Here is a 19,587-nt window from a genome sequence, read left to right as displayed (position 1 = left end):
CTTACCTGGTACGTCATTAGTCCTGTAGGGACATCTTTTCATAATGTACCCAGTTAAATCCTAAACTGTGTGCTAGCCACCTTCTGAACCCGGGCCCCTGCAGGATCGAAAAGGTTTTCAGCCACATTTGGGAGTACTTTGCCAGGTGTAATTCATATTTTGTATTATTATGCACGTTTTACTATATATGTACCAAATGGATTTTCTACTACCTCAGATTGTGAACTCACGAGTAGGCGCTCAAAAGCACACCATTCCTGCCAGGAACTTGTGTAAAAGCACTATAAGGCTAGGTTTCCATTTGGTTTTTTTTTGCTAAAAACGCCCATAAAAACGCCAATAGCGCCACCTGGCGTTTTTTTAGTGAAAAACGGCTGCAGCCAGATGTTCGCTGTTCTTCAATAGGAAATCGCAAAATGCCATTTCCACTTGGCGTTTTTCTGTTTGGCGTTTTTTCAGTCCTCTTTGGCGTTTTTCTGCTTTTTTGGGCTCTGTGGCAGTTTTTCAAAATAGCAGCATGTTGACACTCTGGCGTTTTTTGCAAGGAAATCTTGGCGTTTTTCTCCAATAGAAGTCTATGGGAGAGAAAAAACGCCATGAAAAAGCCATGTGGGTTTATTGCCTTGGCGTTTTTTATGGCGTTTTTTCCACAGTTACAATGCAGAGGATGGCCCCAGTATCTGTGTGTCCTACGAGAAATAGGCTGAAAACAAACAGTTTCACACAAAACAAAGTCCTGGACTGGTTCATATTGAATTTTACACCATTTGGAACAAACATGCCATTACAAACAAACATACCCGACGCATCAACTGGATCCTGCGTGCCAAAAGCAACAGCAAACAATTTGCACCATCATTTGGGGCCAATCTTCCCAGAGGAGCAGACATTCGAAATAAAGCATGCCTTACAAACCACAGAAAAGAGACAAAAGGGTCTACCAAGTAAATGACATCAGGAGAGGGCAGATACTTGCCATTTATCCTAATCCCTTTTAGCTGGGTGAAACTTCTAACTTGTAAAGGCTGGAAAAACTGCCTAAGGTCAAAAAAAGCAATTTCCACAGAAAGGCTAAAACGCCAGAAAAAACTGCAGAAAAAACGCCAAAACGCAGGTAAATGCAGTGGCAGTTTTCTTGGCAGTTTTCCTGGCGTTTTTCATCAAGAAAAAAAAGCCGGACAAAAACCCAAGTGGAAACCTAGCCTAAGGCTAGGCGGCGAGTTTACGGGCAGGATTCTCGACCCCTGATGTCTCGTTATGTTTAATGTATATTTATTGTAATTGGTTGGTGCGTAATAAAAAGATAATGATGTACCCGTTGGTTGTGAAGAGTTTACAGAATCACATAAACAAGGATTATAAAATCAAATTTGTATTTATTTACAGCTCCAATTAAAAATATTAAACACAATGACATCACGCAGAAGGTAAAAACAGACGACACTGGATTAGGCACAATTTTCAAGGCTCTTCAGTATATTCTTAGGTAAGGCTGACCGTGTGGCCCTGTTTCGGGAGCGCTTATAAAACAATGCCTCATGCAGGGCAGCAACACACATTTTAATATGTGCCCAGGTTAAAAGGGGCAGCCATGTATTACCGATCCAGTCGAGAGCCGAGCTTTATTCTATTTCAGCAGTTCTTAACCATTACAATGTTTACTCGGGTTAATGCCGTGGATTATTAAGAGAATATTAGTATGACAGATGAAGCAGAGGAACAAAAAGACTGGGTATATCCATGAAACTGGGAGTTTAAAGGGCATGTGACAGACTTTACTGTGACCGAGCCAGCCCTGCATAATACATAGTTAATATAGGGAGGTTTCTTGAGGTCATCTAGTTTAACTACACGTTTTAAAGGGCCAGCTAAGCACTTCTGACACACTAAGTTGGCTCTTAATAAACTCCTGCGTAAAGCTAAAGCACTGAACGGGCACCGTTATAACCGGTAAATCAATGATTTAGTTAATATATGCAAATTTAAATAGCTGAAAGTCCACTCATAGTCCTACTAGTGTTTGATGCTTAACTCAGGGGGGCCGCTTGCGTGAAATGTTAAATACCCCGCTGCTTTCTCAGTTACCCCAGTAAAGAGGTTAGTGGTTACAGACAGGTGGGAATCCTTTGTACTCACGAGACGTACCTTCACAAAGTAGTATTTTACTTCCCCGTAATGCAAATACGCCAACGAGATGATTGTACCACCAGAATCATATACGTACACACACGCGCTATATGATTTCAATATAGTGTATATTCAGTCATACAGACAGTCCCTTGTATGCTGCAGTTATGTTAACACAACATAACATACTACTTGGTGCTACAGTCGGGGGGGGTTCCTTTTTGATACTACAACATGCGGAAAGGAACAGATGTGTTTGGGTCGGGGACCGGACAGATCTTATTTAAATACTAGTAATACATGTTAATATAATATTGGGTGATTTAGTCATGTAATGGCACGCAGGCGCTACAACAGGCAGTTTATTAGTGTGATAAATGAATACACTATTATCAGAACGTGAGATTATCAGTTAGTACATTTTTAATATAATCCTGTTTATGTCACACCTTCAAAGAGGAAAAAAAAGAATCTCTCCATTCAGGACACTAGTGTTGTAGAGGCCGACAGGGACGGCAATCCTCAAATCCTCAACACCCGCCCCGGTTTAGGCAGTTTATAATACAGAAAATACAGCGTTACGTATTATGGTCAGCGATACGAGAAACTAAAAAGTGTCCTTGAGGTCCCTTTAAAAGTTTTCGGCGTATACTACTGATGGAATGCCTGAAAATAACACAATAATGTCCCAAGTCTTATGCTTTTATTCAGCAGTTGCGTACTATGATTTTTTTAATGCAATGTACATGGCAGTAAGAAGAAGTTGCAACTACATATTAACAGTGTAATAAATTGTGCATTTTGGTAGCAATTCAGTAATAATAAAAACTTGTTTTAAATCCATTCATACGTGAAACACGCATAGGGTGTAATTGGATGTTAAACATGCTTGTCTTCATCTCACGCTGTTTAGAATTCTGGCAGTGAATGTTTTTAACCCCGGCATCCGTTTTCCGACTCCTTAGAACTCATTGTACACTTGTCCGCATCACATACAGATCATCTAACGAATTAAGTCATCGAGCCATCTGAACAAACCTTTTACTATTAGGTACAGTATTTAGAGAAATAAAACACGCCCTCGTCAATTATTGTGGAAGGGGGCTTAGCAAACCTTATAGTTATGTAATAGGTGTATCCCCCCCGCCCCGAGGAATGAGGCGGCCTGAGAGGAGACAATACTTACAGAAAACGAGTTATCACTTGGAAAAGAGCTTTGACAGCTTTATGCAGGTCCTGCTCGGCTGGCGCACATGAACAGGGGAACGTGTTGAAGGCTACGCTGAGCAGTGAACAGGATCTTAGGCAGAGAAACCTCTGAGCTGCTCTTTAAATAGTAACACCGGTTATGTAGGAGTGAAGAACACAGCGGATAAACCAGACGGGGTTGGGTACGTGGCCTTTAGTGATTTATTACATTGAAGAACTAAAAACGCATGGAAGCTGTGGTTCAAAAACAGCTTGACAGCCTCGGGCCACCTACAATGAATTAACTCTAGGATTGGCTTGATGGCACCTGCAGCGCCATCGTCTGGCCAGGTGCGGTTCATAAATGTCCTACCGGTTTGTGAACTGCATATAGTGGATATCAGGATTAAATAAAACAGGGTAACAAAGACCAAGTCCTGAATGCAGACCCCCGATCAATACTGATTCTGTCATCTTGTAAGAAACGTCCTGGGTGCTGCATTAACCCTCGCAACTCTGCTCAAGCAAGTGGAAAATAACACTCTTCTACCGATTCTTATAACCTGCATCGGGTTCTTCGACTCCTTTCCTTAACATTTCCTTCAGCGTTTCAGAAAATCCTTCCTTATAATGTTTTCTAACAGTCCTTTCGGTGCAATGTTGCTTGTCTCAAAATTATTATACAAAAACCTATGCAAAAGGGAGTGTTATGAAACAGAACCCCCCAAAAATTAAATAATTCAAAACCATTGTGTTACCCCCAACATGAGACGAGTAAAGTTCTCTCCTTCTGCCGTCAGCGTCCGGTTACAGTATGTAGAGAGGATCTAGCTGTTAGCTTTCTAAGGCATCTAGAACTTTTATGATCTGCTGTTTTATGGCTTTGGTGGCGTCTCCCGCGTTAGGAATTAAATACCTAGAAAGAAAGGGAATTTGTCAGATGGGATGTGATTTATCAGCAAGTACCCCAACCCCCCCGCCCGCATGTTATAAGTTTCGTATGGAGGATCAGGATATCGGATATAAAGAAATAGCTCCCCAGTTATCTCCCTGCTCTTACCTTTCCACAGCTAAGATTTCCACGCCGGAGGAACTGCTGTTTCCATATTTAAAGGTTATAAGTTCAGGATGTTTCTTCTTCGATGTGATCTTCACGACGGAGCTTAGTGCTTGTCTGGACTGTATATATGCGAATCCCTTTCGGGACGGAATCTCCCGCAGGCAGTACATGTGGGTTGCAGTTACTAACAGGTGGCTTTTGAAGGCAAAAATAAAAAAAGTCATTTATAAAATCAAGAAATCACATTTATGAGCTAGAAGAAATTAGGTGCAGACTGCAAACAACTCCAAAGTACACTCCACCGATCACATGCACTTTTTGGTTTTGAAAAGCATTTGCCCCTTTACCCACCCCCAGCAGCTAAATGCCCTGCGAGAGATGCATTCAGCCGAAGGCATTTCCCCATACGTGATGTACCCAGTCAGATCCAGCGCGCATGTGCAAGGTCAGAGCACTTTCCTGCCACTGATTAGTTGCTTAAGATGCAAATTCTGTTAGTTGAGTGAATTTCGTTTTGTTCCCCCTGTTTTGAAAGAAAGCATATTAAAGTACTCACGGAGGGATAGGGTTACTCACGGAGTACTATAGTATGCCGTCTTCTTTAGGTACATTCGATTTTAGCTCAACTGCATATACATATAGGCACTTACGTATATAGACACTATATACATAGAAAGTTATTAGGTACGCATGTTAGTCTGTACAGATATGTGCAGAACATCCATACGTTTCAAATATAAACTAGTTTTATTTAGGATAGATGGATACGACTTTGTTTAATTCATGAAACAATTGGTAGCACCGGCATGTGGAAACCCAAACTCCAGGTTATCCATACTTTAAGAAACCTAAACGTGACCTCATATCCCAGAACTCTCCAACAGCTGGGATCTAGGAAGAAGTCCTAGTGGGAAGATCTGTGCCGGCGGAGGACCAGATCTCCAGCTCTGGACTATGTTGGCTGTTGAGGAGCTGCCGTGGGTCCATAAGCCTAGGCAGCACGGAGTCACGGTTTGTAATAACATACAAGAAGCTCTGTTGCGGTCTCTCTGTACACCACTTAGATGACGAGGCGGCATTTCTTCATTATCGCTGGTTTCTTACACAAATGGCTTTTCTCACTCACCTTGGAAACATGTGCCCATTTTCTTTCACTTCATTACATGGGAAATGATGTTTGATATCAGGCTTGTTTATCCAGGTCTGGATGTTAACGATTTCCTTGCGATCGTCGTCAGACATGGAAGAGCTATCAACTTCATCTGACGGAATAGTGAAAAATGTACGTGAGGCGCAGGGTTTCTCACCAAACTAGATTTAAAGGACCATTTACAAGTAACTGGCTACCCTTAGGTGCTTTTGCTGTGCGATGTACAAATTGTATAGCATCACATTATATGGGAAAAAAAAATAACTCCAAGAAAATCTCGTTATAGGTATATTAGATTACATCTAGGGATGTAGGTGCGACACCGGGGATTAAACAGCAGATGGCTGCACATGCGCCATGCCATCGGCGAGAAAGGGACATCTCTCATCATGCAACCATTTGATTGCTCACTACATTATTCACTTACATTTAAAACACAGTTTTCATGGCTCAATAAAAACGATTACAAATCCCAATACCTGTGTCATACTCTTCTTCATCGCCAATGCTGAAAACAGGTTTTACGCCCCGATACGGCTTGCCCAATCTATCGCTGCTGCTTATGTGCCTATTGGTAGAATTTGAAAAGCAGATGTTTATTTCTTTTTGAGGATTCTCCCCATGCCGTCTCATGCTTTTAGCGAAACACATCAGCATCCAGGAAAGGCAGGGCTGCTCAGAAACCTTAAAAGCGTTAGATGTTAATTAAAGCCGCCCTGAAGCCGACTGTGCGGTTATGGGGTACGGAGTATAAGCGGGAAGGTGTTTGGCCATACAAACAGGTTTAAAATAAACACATCGGTGTTAGCTGGAAGCGATGATAAACTGCAAGCATCTAAATGTATTAAAACCCAAAATATCACTACTACTATTTCATGGTCCATTTACTAAAAGGCAGAGCTGGTCTCCTTCCAGACCCATTTACTCACGCCAACAAGAAGTGAATTGATATCATCAGGCACAACGCAGCTGCTGAGTGTGCTAAAATCACTTAGATATGGTAAAAACAAAAGTGCTCTTCCTTTAAAGAGACCACTCAGCTCATCAAATGCATTTAAATAGCAGAGTGGTCTCTTTAAACTGCTATGCGGTAAAATGAATTCTGCTAAACCCTCCATGTGACCCGTCCCCCACTATTAGGTACGCAGGGGATGTTTTCAGCCACATGGTACGGTTACCGCGGAACTGAAGTAATAGAACAAAGAGGAGACGTTCCACTGCAACTCCAAAGCTGCAGCTGCTCCCCAAGATTATATTTTTTTTTTTTAGGTTGAATTAATGCATATTAAAGTACCTACACAGTACTTTAGTATACATTCTTCTTTTCACGAGGCTGTCCCCTTTAGATCAGGATTTTTCAATAAATGAAAATTCTTTTGTCATCATATTCACAGTATACTGTGTACTCTTCTCTGTAAGAACCGCACCGCCTGACGTAATCCGGCAGCCATCCGGGTTTATGGAAAGCCGATTACAGACAGACACAGAACGCTTACGTCAGCGAAGCTGCCTTCAGACTAAGACTGGAGGATGGCTCACTGGCAGATTACCCTGAAGTGTGGTTCCACATGAGCCCTTTGGCCACCCCGATCTATAGCTACATCTACCCAAGTAAAGGGCATTATTTAAGAACGGCCACAAATTCTACTGATAGAATGTAAGAAACCAAAACTACAGAACCCATCAGAATCCAGTCATTTGTTTTCTGGACAAAGAAACCAAAGCTACAAAAATCCAGTAGCGATCCAAGAGACTGCAAGTCCAAAATTAAGTTTAGAAATAGAATTATAACGGATTACCATCACTAGGTTTGTAAGAAATGGATTTTAATGCCTTGACTGTGCGGGAAGATAAAAATTAAATCTTCGGTGCTCACGGGCATCACAAACATTTGTTAGTCACAGGTTTTGACTCAAGTGTATATTGTGAAATAAAGCAATAGAGCCATTTTATGCAGCCTATGCCGGCTGTGTCGTGGTTAGATTATAGGATGACCGGGTTTCCTAGATGTCTCATGCCCAATGTGATACACACACTAAAAGTTTTTTGTTCAATTTTTTTTAAGCTAAATTGGTATTAAAATCAGTTTCACAATGAAAAAAATGCTCATGTAGGTTGATGATCTGGAAGAGCTGCAATAAACAGGCGACGCTGCTTGTATGAATGTCTAGATAAGGAGAGGTGTTTCACTTGGAGAGAAGGATCAGATCTTCTTCAAAGACTTTAATTGAGTAACGGAACATAACCTGCCTGATCAGCGTCCCATCACAACAAACACTCCCCTTCAGCCCAGCAACATCTAACGTGTGTACCGAACCCCACCAAAAAGAAACGCAGATTATTTGCAGCAGATTAAGAGCATTCTGTTAGCCGGTATGTGCAGTGAAATATCAAAAACTGGAAACGTTATGAACAGAAAGCGGATTAGCTAAAGATGGACAACAATGTTAGCGTTCGGATGCTGCCAGGGCAGTGCTGCGTCATGTTCATCACTAATGGAAATGCTTCGGCGACCCCGACAAGCCACAGAAGCCATACATGTGGATTTGCAGTATATCCCTTACTTTTGGTATAAGGCTTAAATAGAGTACATCCAAGATTGACTGGAGCTTTTCAACTTTTTAAAAGTACAATATCCGGGGTTAGAATACCAAGCCAAAGCCCGGTAAGCTACAGTTCCGAAAACTCTAGGGCAAGGTCTGCATTTTAAATCAATATTCAAAAACAAAGTGACTGATGCCATTGCTGGATTGGGCCGAGTGTGGCTTCTGGGACGTGTCAGCGTGACCCACGTCTACATACAGTGAAATGTGTGCTCAGGTACAGACGTGATGTGATAACAGCTCACTACTGAAGGGCTTACCGCTCCAAACTCGCCCTCTCTGGCCATGGCAGATTGAAAGAGATTCTATAGCAAATTGAGGCACAGAACACAAACCGAGAAAAAGTTACATCAGCAAGGAAACCTTTGTGATATACCAACAGAGATTAACACTTCTTAAGAAAAAAAACTACACTACACACTACCATATTATTTTACTCCGAAGCAGGTAATAACTATAAAACCGCTTTATTGCAGGCACTATGTGTTACGAAAAAGTATTGTGGTTGCCTGAGAAATCATTTGCCATTAAATTTCCCAAAATAAAACTGTTATAAGCCTCCCAAACAACTGCACACTCTTCTGGCACATAATTAGTTAATACACAATGACCAGGAGGATACAGAAATCATATATTATATATAAATATATATATATATATATATATATATACCCAATAATTCCAAGACGCACCTTTCTACTGGCGTGGAGGAATTCTCAATGAAGCTGATGACTTTTTCTTTCACGTTCACAGACTTGGTTTTTAAAGCCACTGTCATTTTATTTACCAGGGACTTCACCCCTCTCCCATCGCCTGCGCCATTAGGTGATTCCCCCTGTTAGGAAAGAATAGAGATTGGACGTACGGCTATCATTAAATGTTATGGGAAAATTCTCCGAGCTCCTTATGTGGATTGTATACCGTACACAGCAGCACAATGCTGGAAATCATGGTGTGAGAAATAGATTTTTTTGTTTCATGAGACCCACAGACTACACAGTTTAGGTCATTGAGGTATTTCATGGAAAAGAAGGACATTTTTAGCTGTAACCTAATTGAAAGGTTTTTCTAACGATCAATTATACTTTTAAACGTAAACTTGGATTAGCGAACATAACGTGCCATTGGAACACAGGAGTGATGGGAGTGATAAAGGGCCTCTGTAAATGCTTACGTCGGTATAGGAACTCGTGCTGCTCCGTGACCCAGAAGTACTAGCGATCCAGTGACCGTATCCGTTATCTGGTCCTTCCACGTTAATGTCTGCTAAATGCTGCTGCAGCACTGCCGAAAGGTGTACAGAAAGTGACAGTTTAACAGATAACAGCCTACATGGCAAAAAACCCAAAACATATGAAGATTTACTGAATTAATTTACCATCTAATGGTCTTGTAAATATGTTAGGGTTGTTAACCAAATGTCTGTTTAAGCAAACCATTTAGTAACAAATTATTAATTTACCATAAGAAAAAAAAATACCAACCATAATAAATAAAATTGGAAGCAAGTCAAAATAACTCACCCATGAATCCCCCTTTGGCTATACTTATATATTCCTTGTTTTTCTAACAAAAAAAAACAGAGAAAAGAGAACATTAATATAATTAAAACAAATTCAGCATTTATTCTACAGTCCTTACACCCTGTAGCACGAGCTTAATGTTCCTGGGTGTTAAACCAGGCCTGGAAAGCTGGGTTGTTTCAATAACAGATCTGTTACTTTTCCTAAATTCTACATGTCTCAACGGTATGTAATAAATGAATGTTCCGCTTGTTCCCCTTGGCCCTGTGCAGTAATATCACATACATTAATGCCCCTATATAATATGTTGACGGGGAGGACAGGTAACTTTTGGACTCTGTGTCCTGTCATGACATAGTGAGGGACATCACATGACCCCATACTAGGACCCATACACAAAACCCAAAGAGGTTTAGACCTCAAAGGTAATCTGCATACCCAAATTGTAGTTTACCCCCTTCCTACAACTTGGAATTGCTTGGAAGCTTTCCTATTTCATTAGCAATTAGAAAGTGGATCTATGAGCACACCTGTAAGAAGTGAGCTAGAACCATGTTCATGTACATGTCTTCTTCTTCCCTGCCGCTGCCCATAAAACACAAGTGCTCTCCCCCGGCCACAGAGCCGGACTCGATGGACTGCTTCTGGGCTTCAAGCAGCGACTTCACGGACAGAGCAAACTCTCCTGGGTTCTGCAACATCTACAAACGCAAAATTAAACAGACACAGAATTTAGATGGAAGGGAAAGCATTTCTATGCTATAAAGGTATATTAGTTGGTGACTTTATATAACAGGCGGTAAGGACTGTACACACCAGGTCAGAATCCAAGTGAAAAGCTGTAGCCAGGTGACCGGAATTATACTGTTCCGCAGGTCGACAATCCACTACAAAGAACCGTACTCCATCCTAGAACCAGAGGAAAAATAAAATTCAGAGACTCATTGTATCTATAATTGTTACAAAATTCCCTAGAGCATTTCCAAGAAAGATCGCAGTAATGCAGAGCAGCGGCTTCGCAAACACAGGTCCAAGAGGAGGACCGCTGTTCTAGAACAAGGCCAGACAGCCTGCGGTTCTTCCAAAGGGCGTTGATCATTAGAACATTAAAGTATTTCCCATTCACCTTATCTGTCGAGTGCTCTAAGAAATACTTCCTTCCAATCGTTTAGCTTCTCATAAAAAAAAAAAAAATCTGCTTATGAACAAGGTAAGGACTAATACACACACGTAAGAAAAAAAACGTACGTCACTTGAAAATTGCTTTCGTTTCTGTGGTCTACATACTTCCAATCTACTAAATAACAGTGTTGCCTGAAGTGGTTGCCCCTGCGAGGGCATCTCTTACGAGCTTCCAGCAGTAAAGATAATCCTTTCCTTTATTATTATTATTATACTTTATTTATAAAGTGCCGACAGATTCCGCACTCGGATGCAAGCATTCGCTTCCCCGTCAACAAGATACATAAACCATGTCATTTTCAGCCAGTATTAACCGCTTCTTCCGACTTCCAGGATTCACGCATCTGATATGAAGCAGTATTACTTATCAGATACTACGGGCTAGGCAGTAGATATAGTGACAGCAAAGTATTCCGCTTATTCGAAGGACATGAGGAGACCTGGAAACGCAGTACTAACGGTTTTAGGACATAAGGAGGGGGAACTTTAAAACTGGAACAGAGAAGAAGAGCCAGTGTTGGGGCAGAGATACTGATCTGGGAAGACGAGAAAAGTGTTGAGTTCTGGGGCACAGAACAAGAAGGTAGAAAAAGAACAATACAGAAAAGGGCATTTCCATGGGGCAGAGGGGATTTTCTAACCCAGTGCTCCAGAGGATAAAACATATTTCACCAAGGGGCTTTATTTCAGGAAAGAACTAAGGTCATTATCTGCCAGTTCCTAATGTACCAGCAAATACACACAATACCAACAGAGAGGGATTTTCTGTATCACCAGAGAGGGTGCAGAATGTGGAATTATGGCAGCTCTAGAAACTTGCACACAGCATCCTAGAAGCATGATGGCCACTAAAGCAAAAGACTTACCTCAATACTCCAATATTCAAGGAACACGCAAGGACACTATTGTAATTTGTTATTACACGCTCAAATTTACAGCTCTGGTCATGTGTAAATATAAAGTGTTCTTACTCTGTCTTGTTGAGATTTCATTAAGAGAAAATATGGCCCAACTTGCCAAAAATTCACAACAATATGCATATTATTCACAATGTGTGTTTTTTTTCCCTTTACCTTGGATGACCCCTCTCTCCAGTTATGGGAGAGTGGCTGTCATAATCGTTAGATCACTCCTATGGGTCACTAGCCCAAGCCTGGCTGTCTCTACAGCAGTTTAGACCGCTCTATAATAGCACAGCATGGACTGACGCCCTAAAACTGAAGGGGGTTAATGCTGCATGCTCACCTAATGGAGCAATGGGGCAGCCAGAGAGGGTCCGGCTGGTCAGAGGAAGGTTCTTACACTGAGGCCCTGCAAGTAGCGCTGCGCTTAGGAGCACCCACTACACTTGGGCTGCAAGTTGGACACCCCTGCCCTAGGGCATTTCTGAATGGGCAAGAAGTAATATTTCAGAGGATCTCAATTTTTTTTTTCAGGTCACATATATATTCCTTTACCAGTACTGGTATTTTCATCATTGTATTTCCCAGTGGGATATAACGTGACCTGGTAAGGAGAGCAGCTACTCTCTTTACATACATTTAACAACTCAGATCGACTCCGTTTACTGAAAATCCAACTGCCACAGAAAATAACAGTTTTTCTAACATTGCCTTTTCCCTCGGTCTATGTGACCACTCCACTCATTCACTCGGCGGAGAAGCACTTACTTTTCCCGTCTGCTTGCGTTTATTATATAAGAATATAGCTTCCTTACCCCTTGTTGCTGATTTGCTTGAAGAATCTCGGATACAGACACCGCCATACAAAGAGCCTGGCTCAGATCCGAGTCATCTTTGAGAGCGATCAGACTGCGCCCGAACAGGTTCTGGTGATCCTAAGGAGATTGGCACATAAGTGAAACAACTTTCATTGGCAAACTCTGCCAAAATAACAAAATATGTACAGACCTCGGACACAAGCATCATCTCCACGAGTTGAGTAAACCGTGCTTCTAGTAATGAGAGAGACATCTAAAGCATTTTTATGCTTTTCGAAAAGTAAGTATAGTGCAGTAACGCACAAGGCTTTTGCTTAAACTGAGCGCAGATTTTAGGTTACTGGTTATATTCCTTACTTTACATTCTACAGAAAAAGGGCAAAAAGTATGTAATGCTCGTTTTCAGAAATTATTATACAGCAAGGCATGGGTGATGTAACGTCTCCTATCTGGCAAACATCGGGGTGATGGTTGTGCACTTACTTTGCGGAACGAGGCTGGAGTTTTGCTGTAGTAATACTGTGCTAAATGGAAAAGGTCCTCAATGTCGCCCGCTTCAAGATTTGAAGGAGAGCTTTCCAGAAATTCTAAACGGAGAACATGCAGATTGATATGCGTTTTATAATTCAAACTGTCATTAGACAAATGTAATGTTTTTCTAGCAAATAGCAGCGATTGTTTAAAAGGAAGAGACGTAGAAAAATAATTTAACCAATTTTATTACAACACAACTGTATCTCCAAACGTGAGTTTGACTTAATTGGTGGCAAACCCTGCATAAACAACACATCACTGAGAAAGGGAGAGTGTTGTGAATAAAGAAATACTATAGAAATGTGCTTATATATATATATATATATATATATATATATATATATATATATATATATATATATATATATATATATATACAGGCTATCTCCTCTGGAATGATTCCTACTAGACTAGACTTACTTATATGATCTTCTTTGTTGTCAGTTTGCTGCGTCAGTAGGACGTCTCTGATAAGACAAAAAGAGTCAGATTAGCAGAAAGCAGGCGAGAGAAGCTCTTACAGGACTGACCGTTACCTTCAGCACTTACTTTGCGTTGACAAGCATGATCAGCATTAGGAAGTACATGAAGAAGGGGTCGGCCTGCTGCAGGTAACTGTCCCAGATGGCTTGGGTAACGTCGACCGAGCAGTGATACGCGAACAGACTCCCAAACTGAAACAAGGTTACAAACACGGAGACTTTTCATTACCATTAGCACTAGTTGTGACCAAGCAGAAGAAGAAGATGACACATATGTGGAGCGGATAAACCTGGCAAAGTCACTGCATCTATAAAATGACAATTGAGTTAATAAAAGGACCAACCACTGAACAGTCTACCTTAAAAAACACAGGAAAATATTCTTAGAACGCAAGAGTTTGTGTACAGAGTGGAGTACAAAACATGGACTTATTGTTATTTTGCTAATGCACGAATCTGGTTTCTGTGATAATAAGACCACTTATCTCTTAAACTGAATCTAAGACAAGACCAAGGACTGATTAAGGTCCAAAGTCTTTACAGCAGGCTAGATGGGTCAATTCTATATTTAAAATCAGACTAATATTAGGGAAACAGACCCACCAGTGCAGACATCGTAGGAGGAGGTATGGAGTTTGAGCGTTCATGTTCCTTTTCAGCTAATTTGTGAGGTGAAATGTGGGTGAAATGGCCAATCTGAGATCTCTAACTAGCTAATTTCCAACAGAAAACACAAATTTGCATTGTGGAAGACTTGTGTGAAACACAATGATCAGAAAGGACCCAATAAGAGGCATGTCCCAGAAGCAGCCAGCAAAACAGGAGTTAATTGAAGCAAAAAAGTAAAGGACAGCAAGTTCACCGGATGGCAGTAAAAAAATAAAGTAAAAAATGAAATCCTTGTTTATTTATGCAAGTAGCAATGTGCCATCCTCACATGCTTATTACACGGCGTGGAACCCGATAGCCCTGCTGTCCTTTTTTGTAATTCTTCCTACGATAACCAACTTTTATCTATTTGGGGAACAGAAGATAAAACCAAATCACAGAGGAATGATTTCTGCGCATAGTTACCCAGTTCAGTGCATAGAGGTCCGGCGTAATCTTTTTTGTGTCTAGGAAGGAACAAAGCTCTGGCTCGTGATATTGCAGGAGCAACCGGAATAAGTGAAACGGTTTCCCTTTTTTGTAGCAATCCCTGGAGAGAGAAAAGGAAAAATCGGAATTAATAAAACGGCAGCGATGCAGATATACTTTTCACTTACAGCTTATGCAAAACTTTGCCAAATAACACATCTGCAGAAAATGTAGATTTCATTTAATGCACACTTTCTACTTATTTGCAGATTTTAACACACAGAAAAAATAAAACAGTAAACTTGGCACAGACGTAGGAGGGGAAGAAAATGTTACCTGTGATCTCATCAACAAGAGTCAACATCTGAAGTAGGTAACGCAACACTTGGCATGGAGGCGTTTTGGTCTGATCAAGATAAAAATAAACTGCGTGGCTGCAAATCACCAAATGTATTTTTAATAAAAAAGGCGAAGCATTTTAAGGAAAAAAACCCACCTTGCCAGCTGTTGAGCATGGTGGGTGGGGTGAGGTGGGTGGGGTATTATGTTATGGGACTGGGTGGCAGCCGGTGGCACAGGAGATACTGCGCAGTTATAGGGAAGAATAGCTTCTACCAAGTGTCAATAAGACCAAGGCACTCATGCCCCAAAGTATATAAACTGAAGCTGGAGAGAAGATGGGCAGTACAATGATCCAAACATACCCAAGAATCAACCATAAACTATTACCACAAGTAAAGGAAAGCTTACGGTTTCTAGAATGGTCTTTACGGCCTTCAAAATATTATATAAATATTAAAAATGTACCCAGGAGGCTGTGATTTCTGCTAAACACCGATTCATAGAGTAACAAACCTTGGCACATGCCACTAAATTGGTCCAGCTAATAAATAGCAATGGCATTACAATGACAAGAAGTTTAAGCCTGTTCACTACAGAGGTTAACGATTTGCTTACAAAGTAAACAAAAAAAAGGTAATTTGGTGGGGGTACCCAAATCATTGCACACAGCTGGGAATAAAACATTTCGACCCAAGTAGTACACGGCAAGTGAAACACAAGTCGCGTGTCGCAGCTTTGTTCTCACTGTTTTACGTACAAGCAAACGTGTTGCCGGTGGAAAACCGGCCAGCTAGGCAAGCCAGCATCAGGGAAGTGAGAAAGGTCAATTTGTCAGGGGTGAACCGGGCCAAAAATTCCCCAGGAATGAGCAGAAGATATAACGTTTCATATTAGTCATTTAATTAGTAAAATATATTGCATAATCCAGGACTCGCTATGTTATCTGATCACTCGGAGCCCAGCTGGGTGCATGGATGATCGGACTTCAGCTCTTTAACCCCTTAAGGACAATGGGCGGTCCCAAAACCCATTGAAAACAATGCATTTTGAGACGTACATGCACGGACTTTGTCATTAAGGGGTTAAGGAAACATCATTACAGATTTCCGCCATGCAAGCGCATGTAGAGAACAAGGATGCTTTGATCTATCTTAACTTGGGGTGATGGGCTGGATTTATAAAAACAACTATCACTTTTAAGCTGAATGTGTGCCTTTACATATATATTCTGTATCTCAAAAAAGAGAGAATTCTTACCTGGGAATTCCTTTTCCTTGTCCATTTCCAGGTGGCACATGAGAAGAAGGCTCCGCCTACCAGGTAGGGCAGGAAACACTATAAAAAAAGGACACCTCCCCCTTCCTCCCCAGTGTGGTTAAAAAGAAAGACTCAGACAAATAATAGCAAAACCAATAAATTTTAATGGGCGGGGAAAAAGTGTGCCACCTGGAAATGGACAAGGAAAAGGAATTCCCAGGTAAGAATTCTCTCTTTCCCTTGCCATTCCAGGTGGCACATGAGAAGAATTAGCAAGATAGGGAGGGAAGGATTCCAGTCTGAAGGACACGACGACCAAATTGAGACTCGTCTGAGAGATGAAGGTTCAGCCTGTAGTGCCTTACGAACATATGAATCGACCTCCAGGTCGCTGCCTTGCAAATGAGAGACGGAGACACCCCGGAGAGTTCGGCCCAGGAAGTTGAGACGGATCTGGTCGAGTGAGCCTTCAGGCCGGAGGGAGGTACTCTTCCCGCGGAGACGTAACATAAAGCGATAGCGTCCTTAAGCCAGCGGCTCACGGAAGCCCTGGATACTGATCTGCCCTTGCGGGGCCCCGCAAAGGACAGAAAGAGAGAATCGGATTTCTTCCAGGCCGACGTACGTGAGAGATATGACAGGATACATCTCCGCAGGTCTAGCGAATGGAGTTCCAGTTCTTTGGGATTCTTGGGATCCGGACAGAGTGTAGGTAGGACGATCTCCTGATCCGCATGGAAAGGGGAGACCACTTTAGGGAGAAACTCTGGAGGCAAACGAAGGATAATGCAGTCCGGCAGAATCCTGAGAAAAGGTTCAACTCTGGAGAGAGCCTGGAGTTCGCTCACCCTCCTAGCGGAAGTGAGGGCTACGAGGAGGACAACCTTGTAGGTGAGCAGCTTAAGAGAGGTATCTACTAGAGCAGGGGCGTCCAACATGCGGCCCGCGGGCCAAATGCGGCCCGCGAGACCTCGAGGTGCGGCCCGCGTAAGATCGGCAGCCAGGGCAACCGATCTTACGCGAGCCGCACCTCAACCCCTGCTACTTACTTGTGGGAGGGTCTTCTGGACTGCACAGAGGAAGTGGAGTTCACGTGACATCCTACTTCCTCTGTGCTTTAGCAGAGAAGGCAGAGGGAGGCCGCGCCCCCTGCTGAAGTCTGTAAGCGGCATCGAGGAGCTGCCGTGCAGGTAAGGGGTGGGGAGGGAGTTTGAATGAGTGTGTGTGATTGAGGGAATGAATCTGTGAATGAATGATTATATGAATAAATGAGTGTGTGTGTGTGTGATAGCATGGATGTGTAAGTGCTGGAACCTTAGGCATGATGGGACTGTGATTGCTGTTAGCAATCACACTCCTATCATGCCAAGTCAGCCAGTACATGCTAAAAACCTGGCCAGCTGCCCCCCTTGTGTATTGATGCTGCCAGCAGTATGGGGTCTGCACTTACAGCCACCCTGTACCAGCATGTACTGGCTGACTTGGCATGATAGGAGTGTGATTGCTAACAGCAATCACGGTCCCATAATGCCTAGGTTCCAGCATTTACTGGATGGATGTGTAAGTGCTGGAACCTAGGCATGATGGGACTGTGATTGCTGTTAGCAATCACACTCCTATCATGCCAAGTCAGCCAGTACATGCTGAAACCTGGCTAGCTGCCCCCCTTGTGTATTGATGCTGCCAGCAGTATGGGGTCTGCACATCACTTACAGCCACCCTGTACCAGCGTGTATTGGCTGACTTGGCATGATAGGAGTGTGATTGCTAACAGCAATCACGTGGAGTTCACGTGACATCCTACTTCCTCTGTGCTTTAGCAGAGAAGGCAGCAATCACAGTCCCATCATGCCTAGGTTTCAGCATTTACTGGATGGATGTGTAAGTGCACAAGGGGGGCAGCTAGCCAGGTTTCAGCATGTACTGGCTGACTTGTACATGCTGAAACCTAGCTAGCTGCCCCCCTTGTGTAGTGATGCTGCCAGCAGTATGGGGTCTGCACATCACTTACAGCCACCCTGTACCAGCATGTACTGGCTGACTTGGCATGATAGGAGTGTGATTGCTAACAGCAATCACAGCGAGCACAGTCCCATCATGCCTAGGTACCAGCATTTACTGGTTGCCTGGGTTGCCAGCATTTACTGGTTGCCAAGTCATATTGCTAATTTTGTCCAGTTGTGTGTTACCTACTTTTATTAAAAATGTGAGTTTTTATTATTATTTTTAAAGGTGGGGGCCATTTTCGGTTTTGGCTAAGTGAACCCTGAATGTTTTGGTCCAGAATTTTCATTTTAGTTCATCCCTAGAATAAATCTAGGGAATCCTGAATTTGTAGTCGCAAAACTTTCTAGGCCCAGAAATCAGTGAGAGGAAGAGTAAAGGTTTTGTGTCATTTTACTTTATTTTAATCTGCATATTTTATTAAAGGCCATATTTTTTGTCACAGTGAAAAATGAGTGCGGCCCGCGCACGTATACAATTCTGATGAAGTGGCCCACTGCAGAAAAAACTTGGACACCCCTGTACTAGAGGCTCAAATGGAGACAAGGTGAGTTGATGCAATACGAGATTAAGGTCCCAAGGAGGGACCGACGGCCGGATCCTAGGGCGAAGTCTACACATTCCCTTAGAAAATCTGGAGATCCACGGATGAGAAGCCAGATTGAAATCCAAGAAGTTACTCAGTGCTGAGATCTGGACCTTGATAGTAGCAGGTTGAAATCCTTTATCAAAGCCATCTTGAAAAAAGTGCAGCACCTCGCGGATAGATGGAGTGGATACTTCATGCACATTGCACCAGGCGATGAATGTCTCCCAAACCTTTTGGTACTTGGTGGCCGTAGAAATTTTGCGGCTGGAGAGAATGGTGTTCACCACAGATGCAGCTAATCCTTTGGAGGACAAGATCTCCCTTTCAGAAGCCATGCAGAGAGGTTGAATCGGAATGGATCTGGGTGGAGAACAGGACCTTGAATGAGAAGATCCTTCACCTGAGGAAGAAGCAAAGGTTCGTCTATGGACAAGGTGGTAAGGTCCGAGAACCAGATCCTGCGAGGCCAGAAAGGAACAACCAGGATGACTTTTTGAGGGTTTCCCCGAATTTCCCGGAGTACTCTGGAGATAAGGGGAAGCGGAGGAAAAACGTATGCGAGGTCGAAATCCCAGGTCTGCGAGAGTGCTTCCAGTGCTCGGGGATGACCGACTGGTGAAAGAGAAAAAAAACTCCTTTACCTGAGCGTTCAGGTGCGTGGCCATCAGGTCTATCTGAGGAGTGCCCCATTTCCTTGTTATGAGGGCGAAGACTTTTTTGTTTAAGGACCATTCTCCTGGAGGTACTGA

General features: G+C 42.5%; 1 protein-coding gene across 2 annotated transcripts in view; it reads right to left on the bottom strand.

Annotated features, from left to right (window-relative positions):
• Positions 1 to 3,911: 3,911 nt before the first annotated feature.
• The window catches only part of TBC1D23 (TBC1 domain family member 23), a 29,027-nt gene continuing 13,351 nt past the window's right edge, over positions 3,912 to 19,587 (bottom strand). Inside the window, exons 5-19 of one of the 2 annotated variants that reach the window (XM_053456938.1) lie at positions 14,644 to 14,767; positions 13,637 to 13,761; positions 13,508 to 13,554; positions 13,037 to 13,140; positions 12,551 to 12,670; positions 10,468 to 10,560; positions 10,182 to 10,352; positions 9,652 to 9,694; positions 9,303 to 9,412; positions 8,821 to 8,963; positions 8,389 to 8,433; positions 6,005 to 6,093; positions 5,502 to 5,637; positions 4,376 to 4,570; positions 3,912 to 4,231 (exon numbers count right to left, since the gene is read on the bottom strand). In XM_053456938.1, the coding sequence (XP_053312913.1) occupies positions 4,150 to 4,231; positions 4,376 to 4,570; positions 5,502 to 5,637; positions 6,005 to 6,093; positions 8,389 to 8,433; positions 8,821 to 8,963; positions 9,303 to 9,412; positions 9,652 to 9,694; positions 10,182 to 10,352; positions 10,468 to 10,560; positions 12,551 to 12,670; positions 13,037 to 13,140; positions 13,508 to 13,554; positions 13,637 to 13,761; positions 14,644 to 14,767 (1,627 nt within the window). In that variant the 3' untranslated portion in view covers positions 3,912 to 4,149. The remainder of the gene's footprint in view (positions 4,232 to 4,375; positions 4,571 to 5,501; positions 5,638 to 6,004; positions 6,094 to 8,388; positions 8,434 to 8,820; positions 8,964 to 9,302; positions 9,413 to 9,651; positions 9,695 to 10,181; positions 10,353 to 10,467; positions 10,561 to 12,550; positions 12,671 to 13,036; positions 13,141 to 13,507; positions 13,555 to 13,636; positions 13,762 to 14,643; positions 14,768 to 19,587) is intronic. The other variant, XM_053456939.1, reaches the window with a different exon arrangement.

Source organism: Spea bombifrons, chromosome 2, assembly GCF_027358695.1.
Source record: "Spea bombifrons isolate aSpeBom1 chromosome 2, aSpeBom1.2.pri, whole genome shotgun sequence".
NCBI classification, from domain to species: domain Eukaryota; kingdom Metazoa; phylum Chordata; class Amphibia; order Anura; family Pelobatidae; genus Spea; species Spea bombifrons.
Note: the sequence above shows the minus strand (reverse complement) of the source record. Positions and strands in the feature narration are given on the sequence as shown.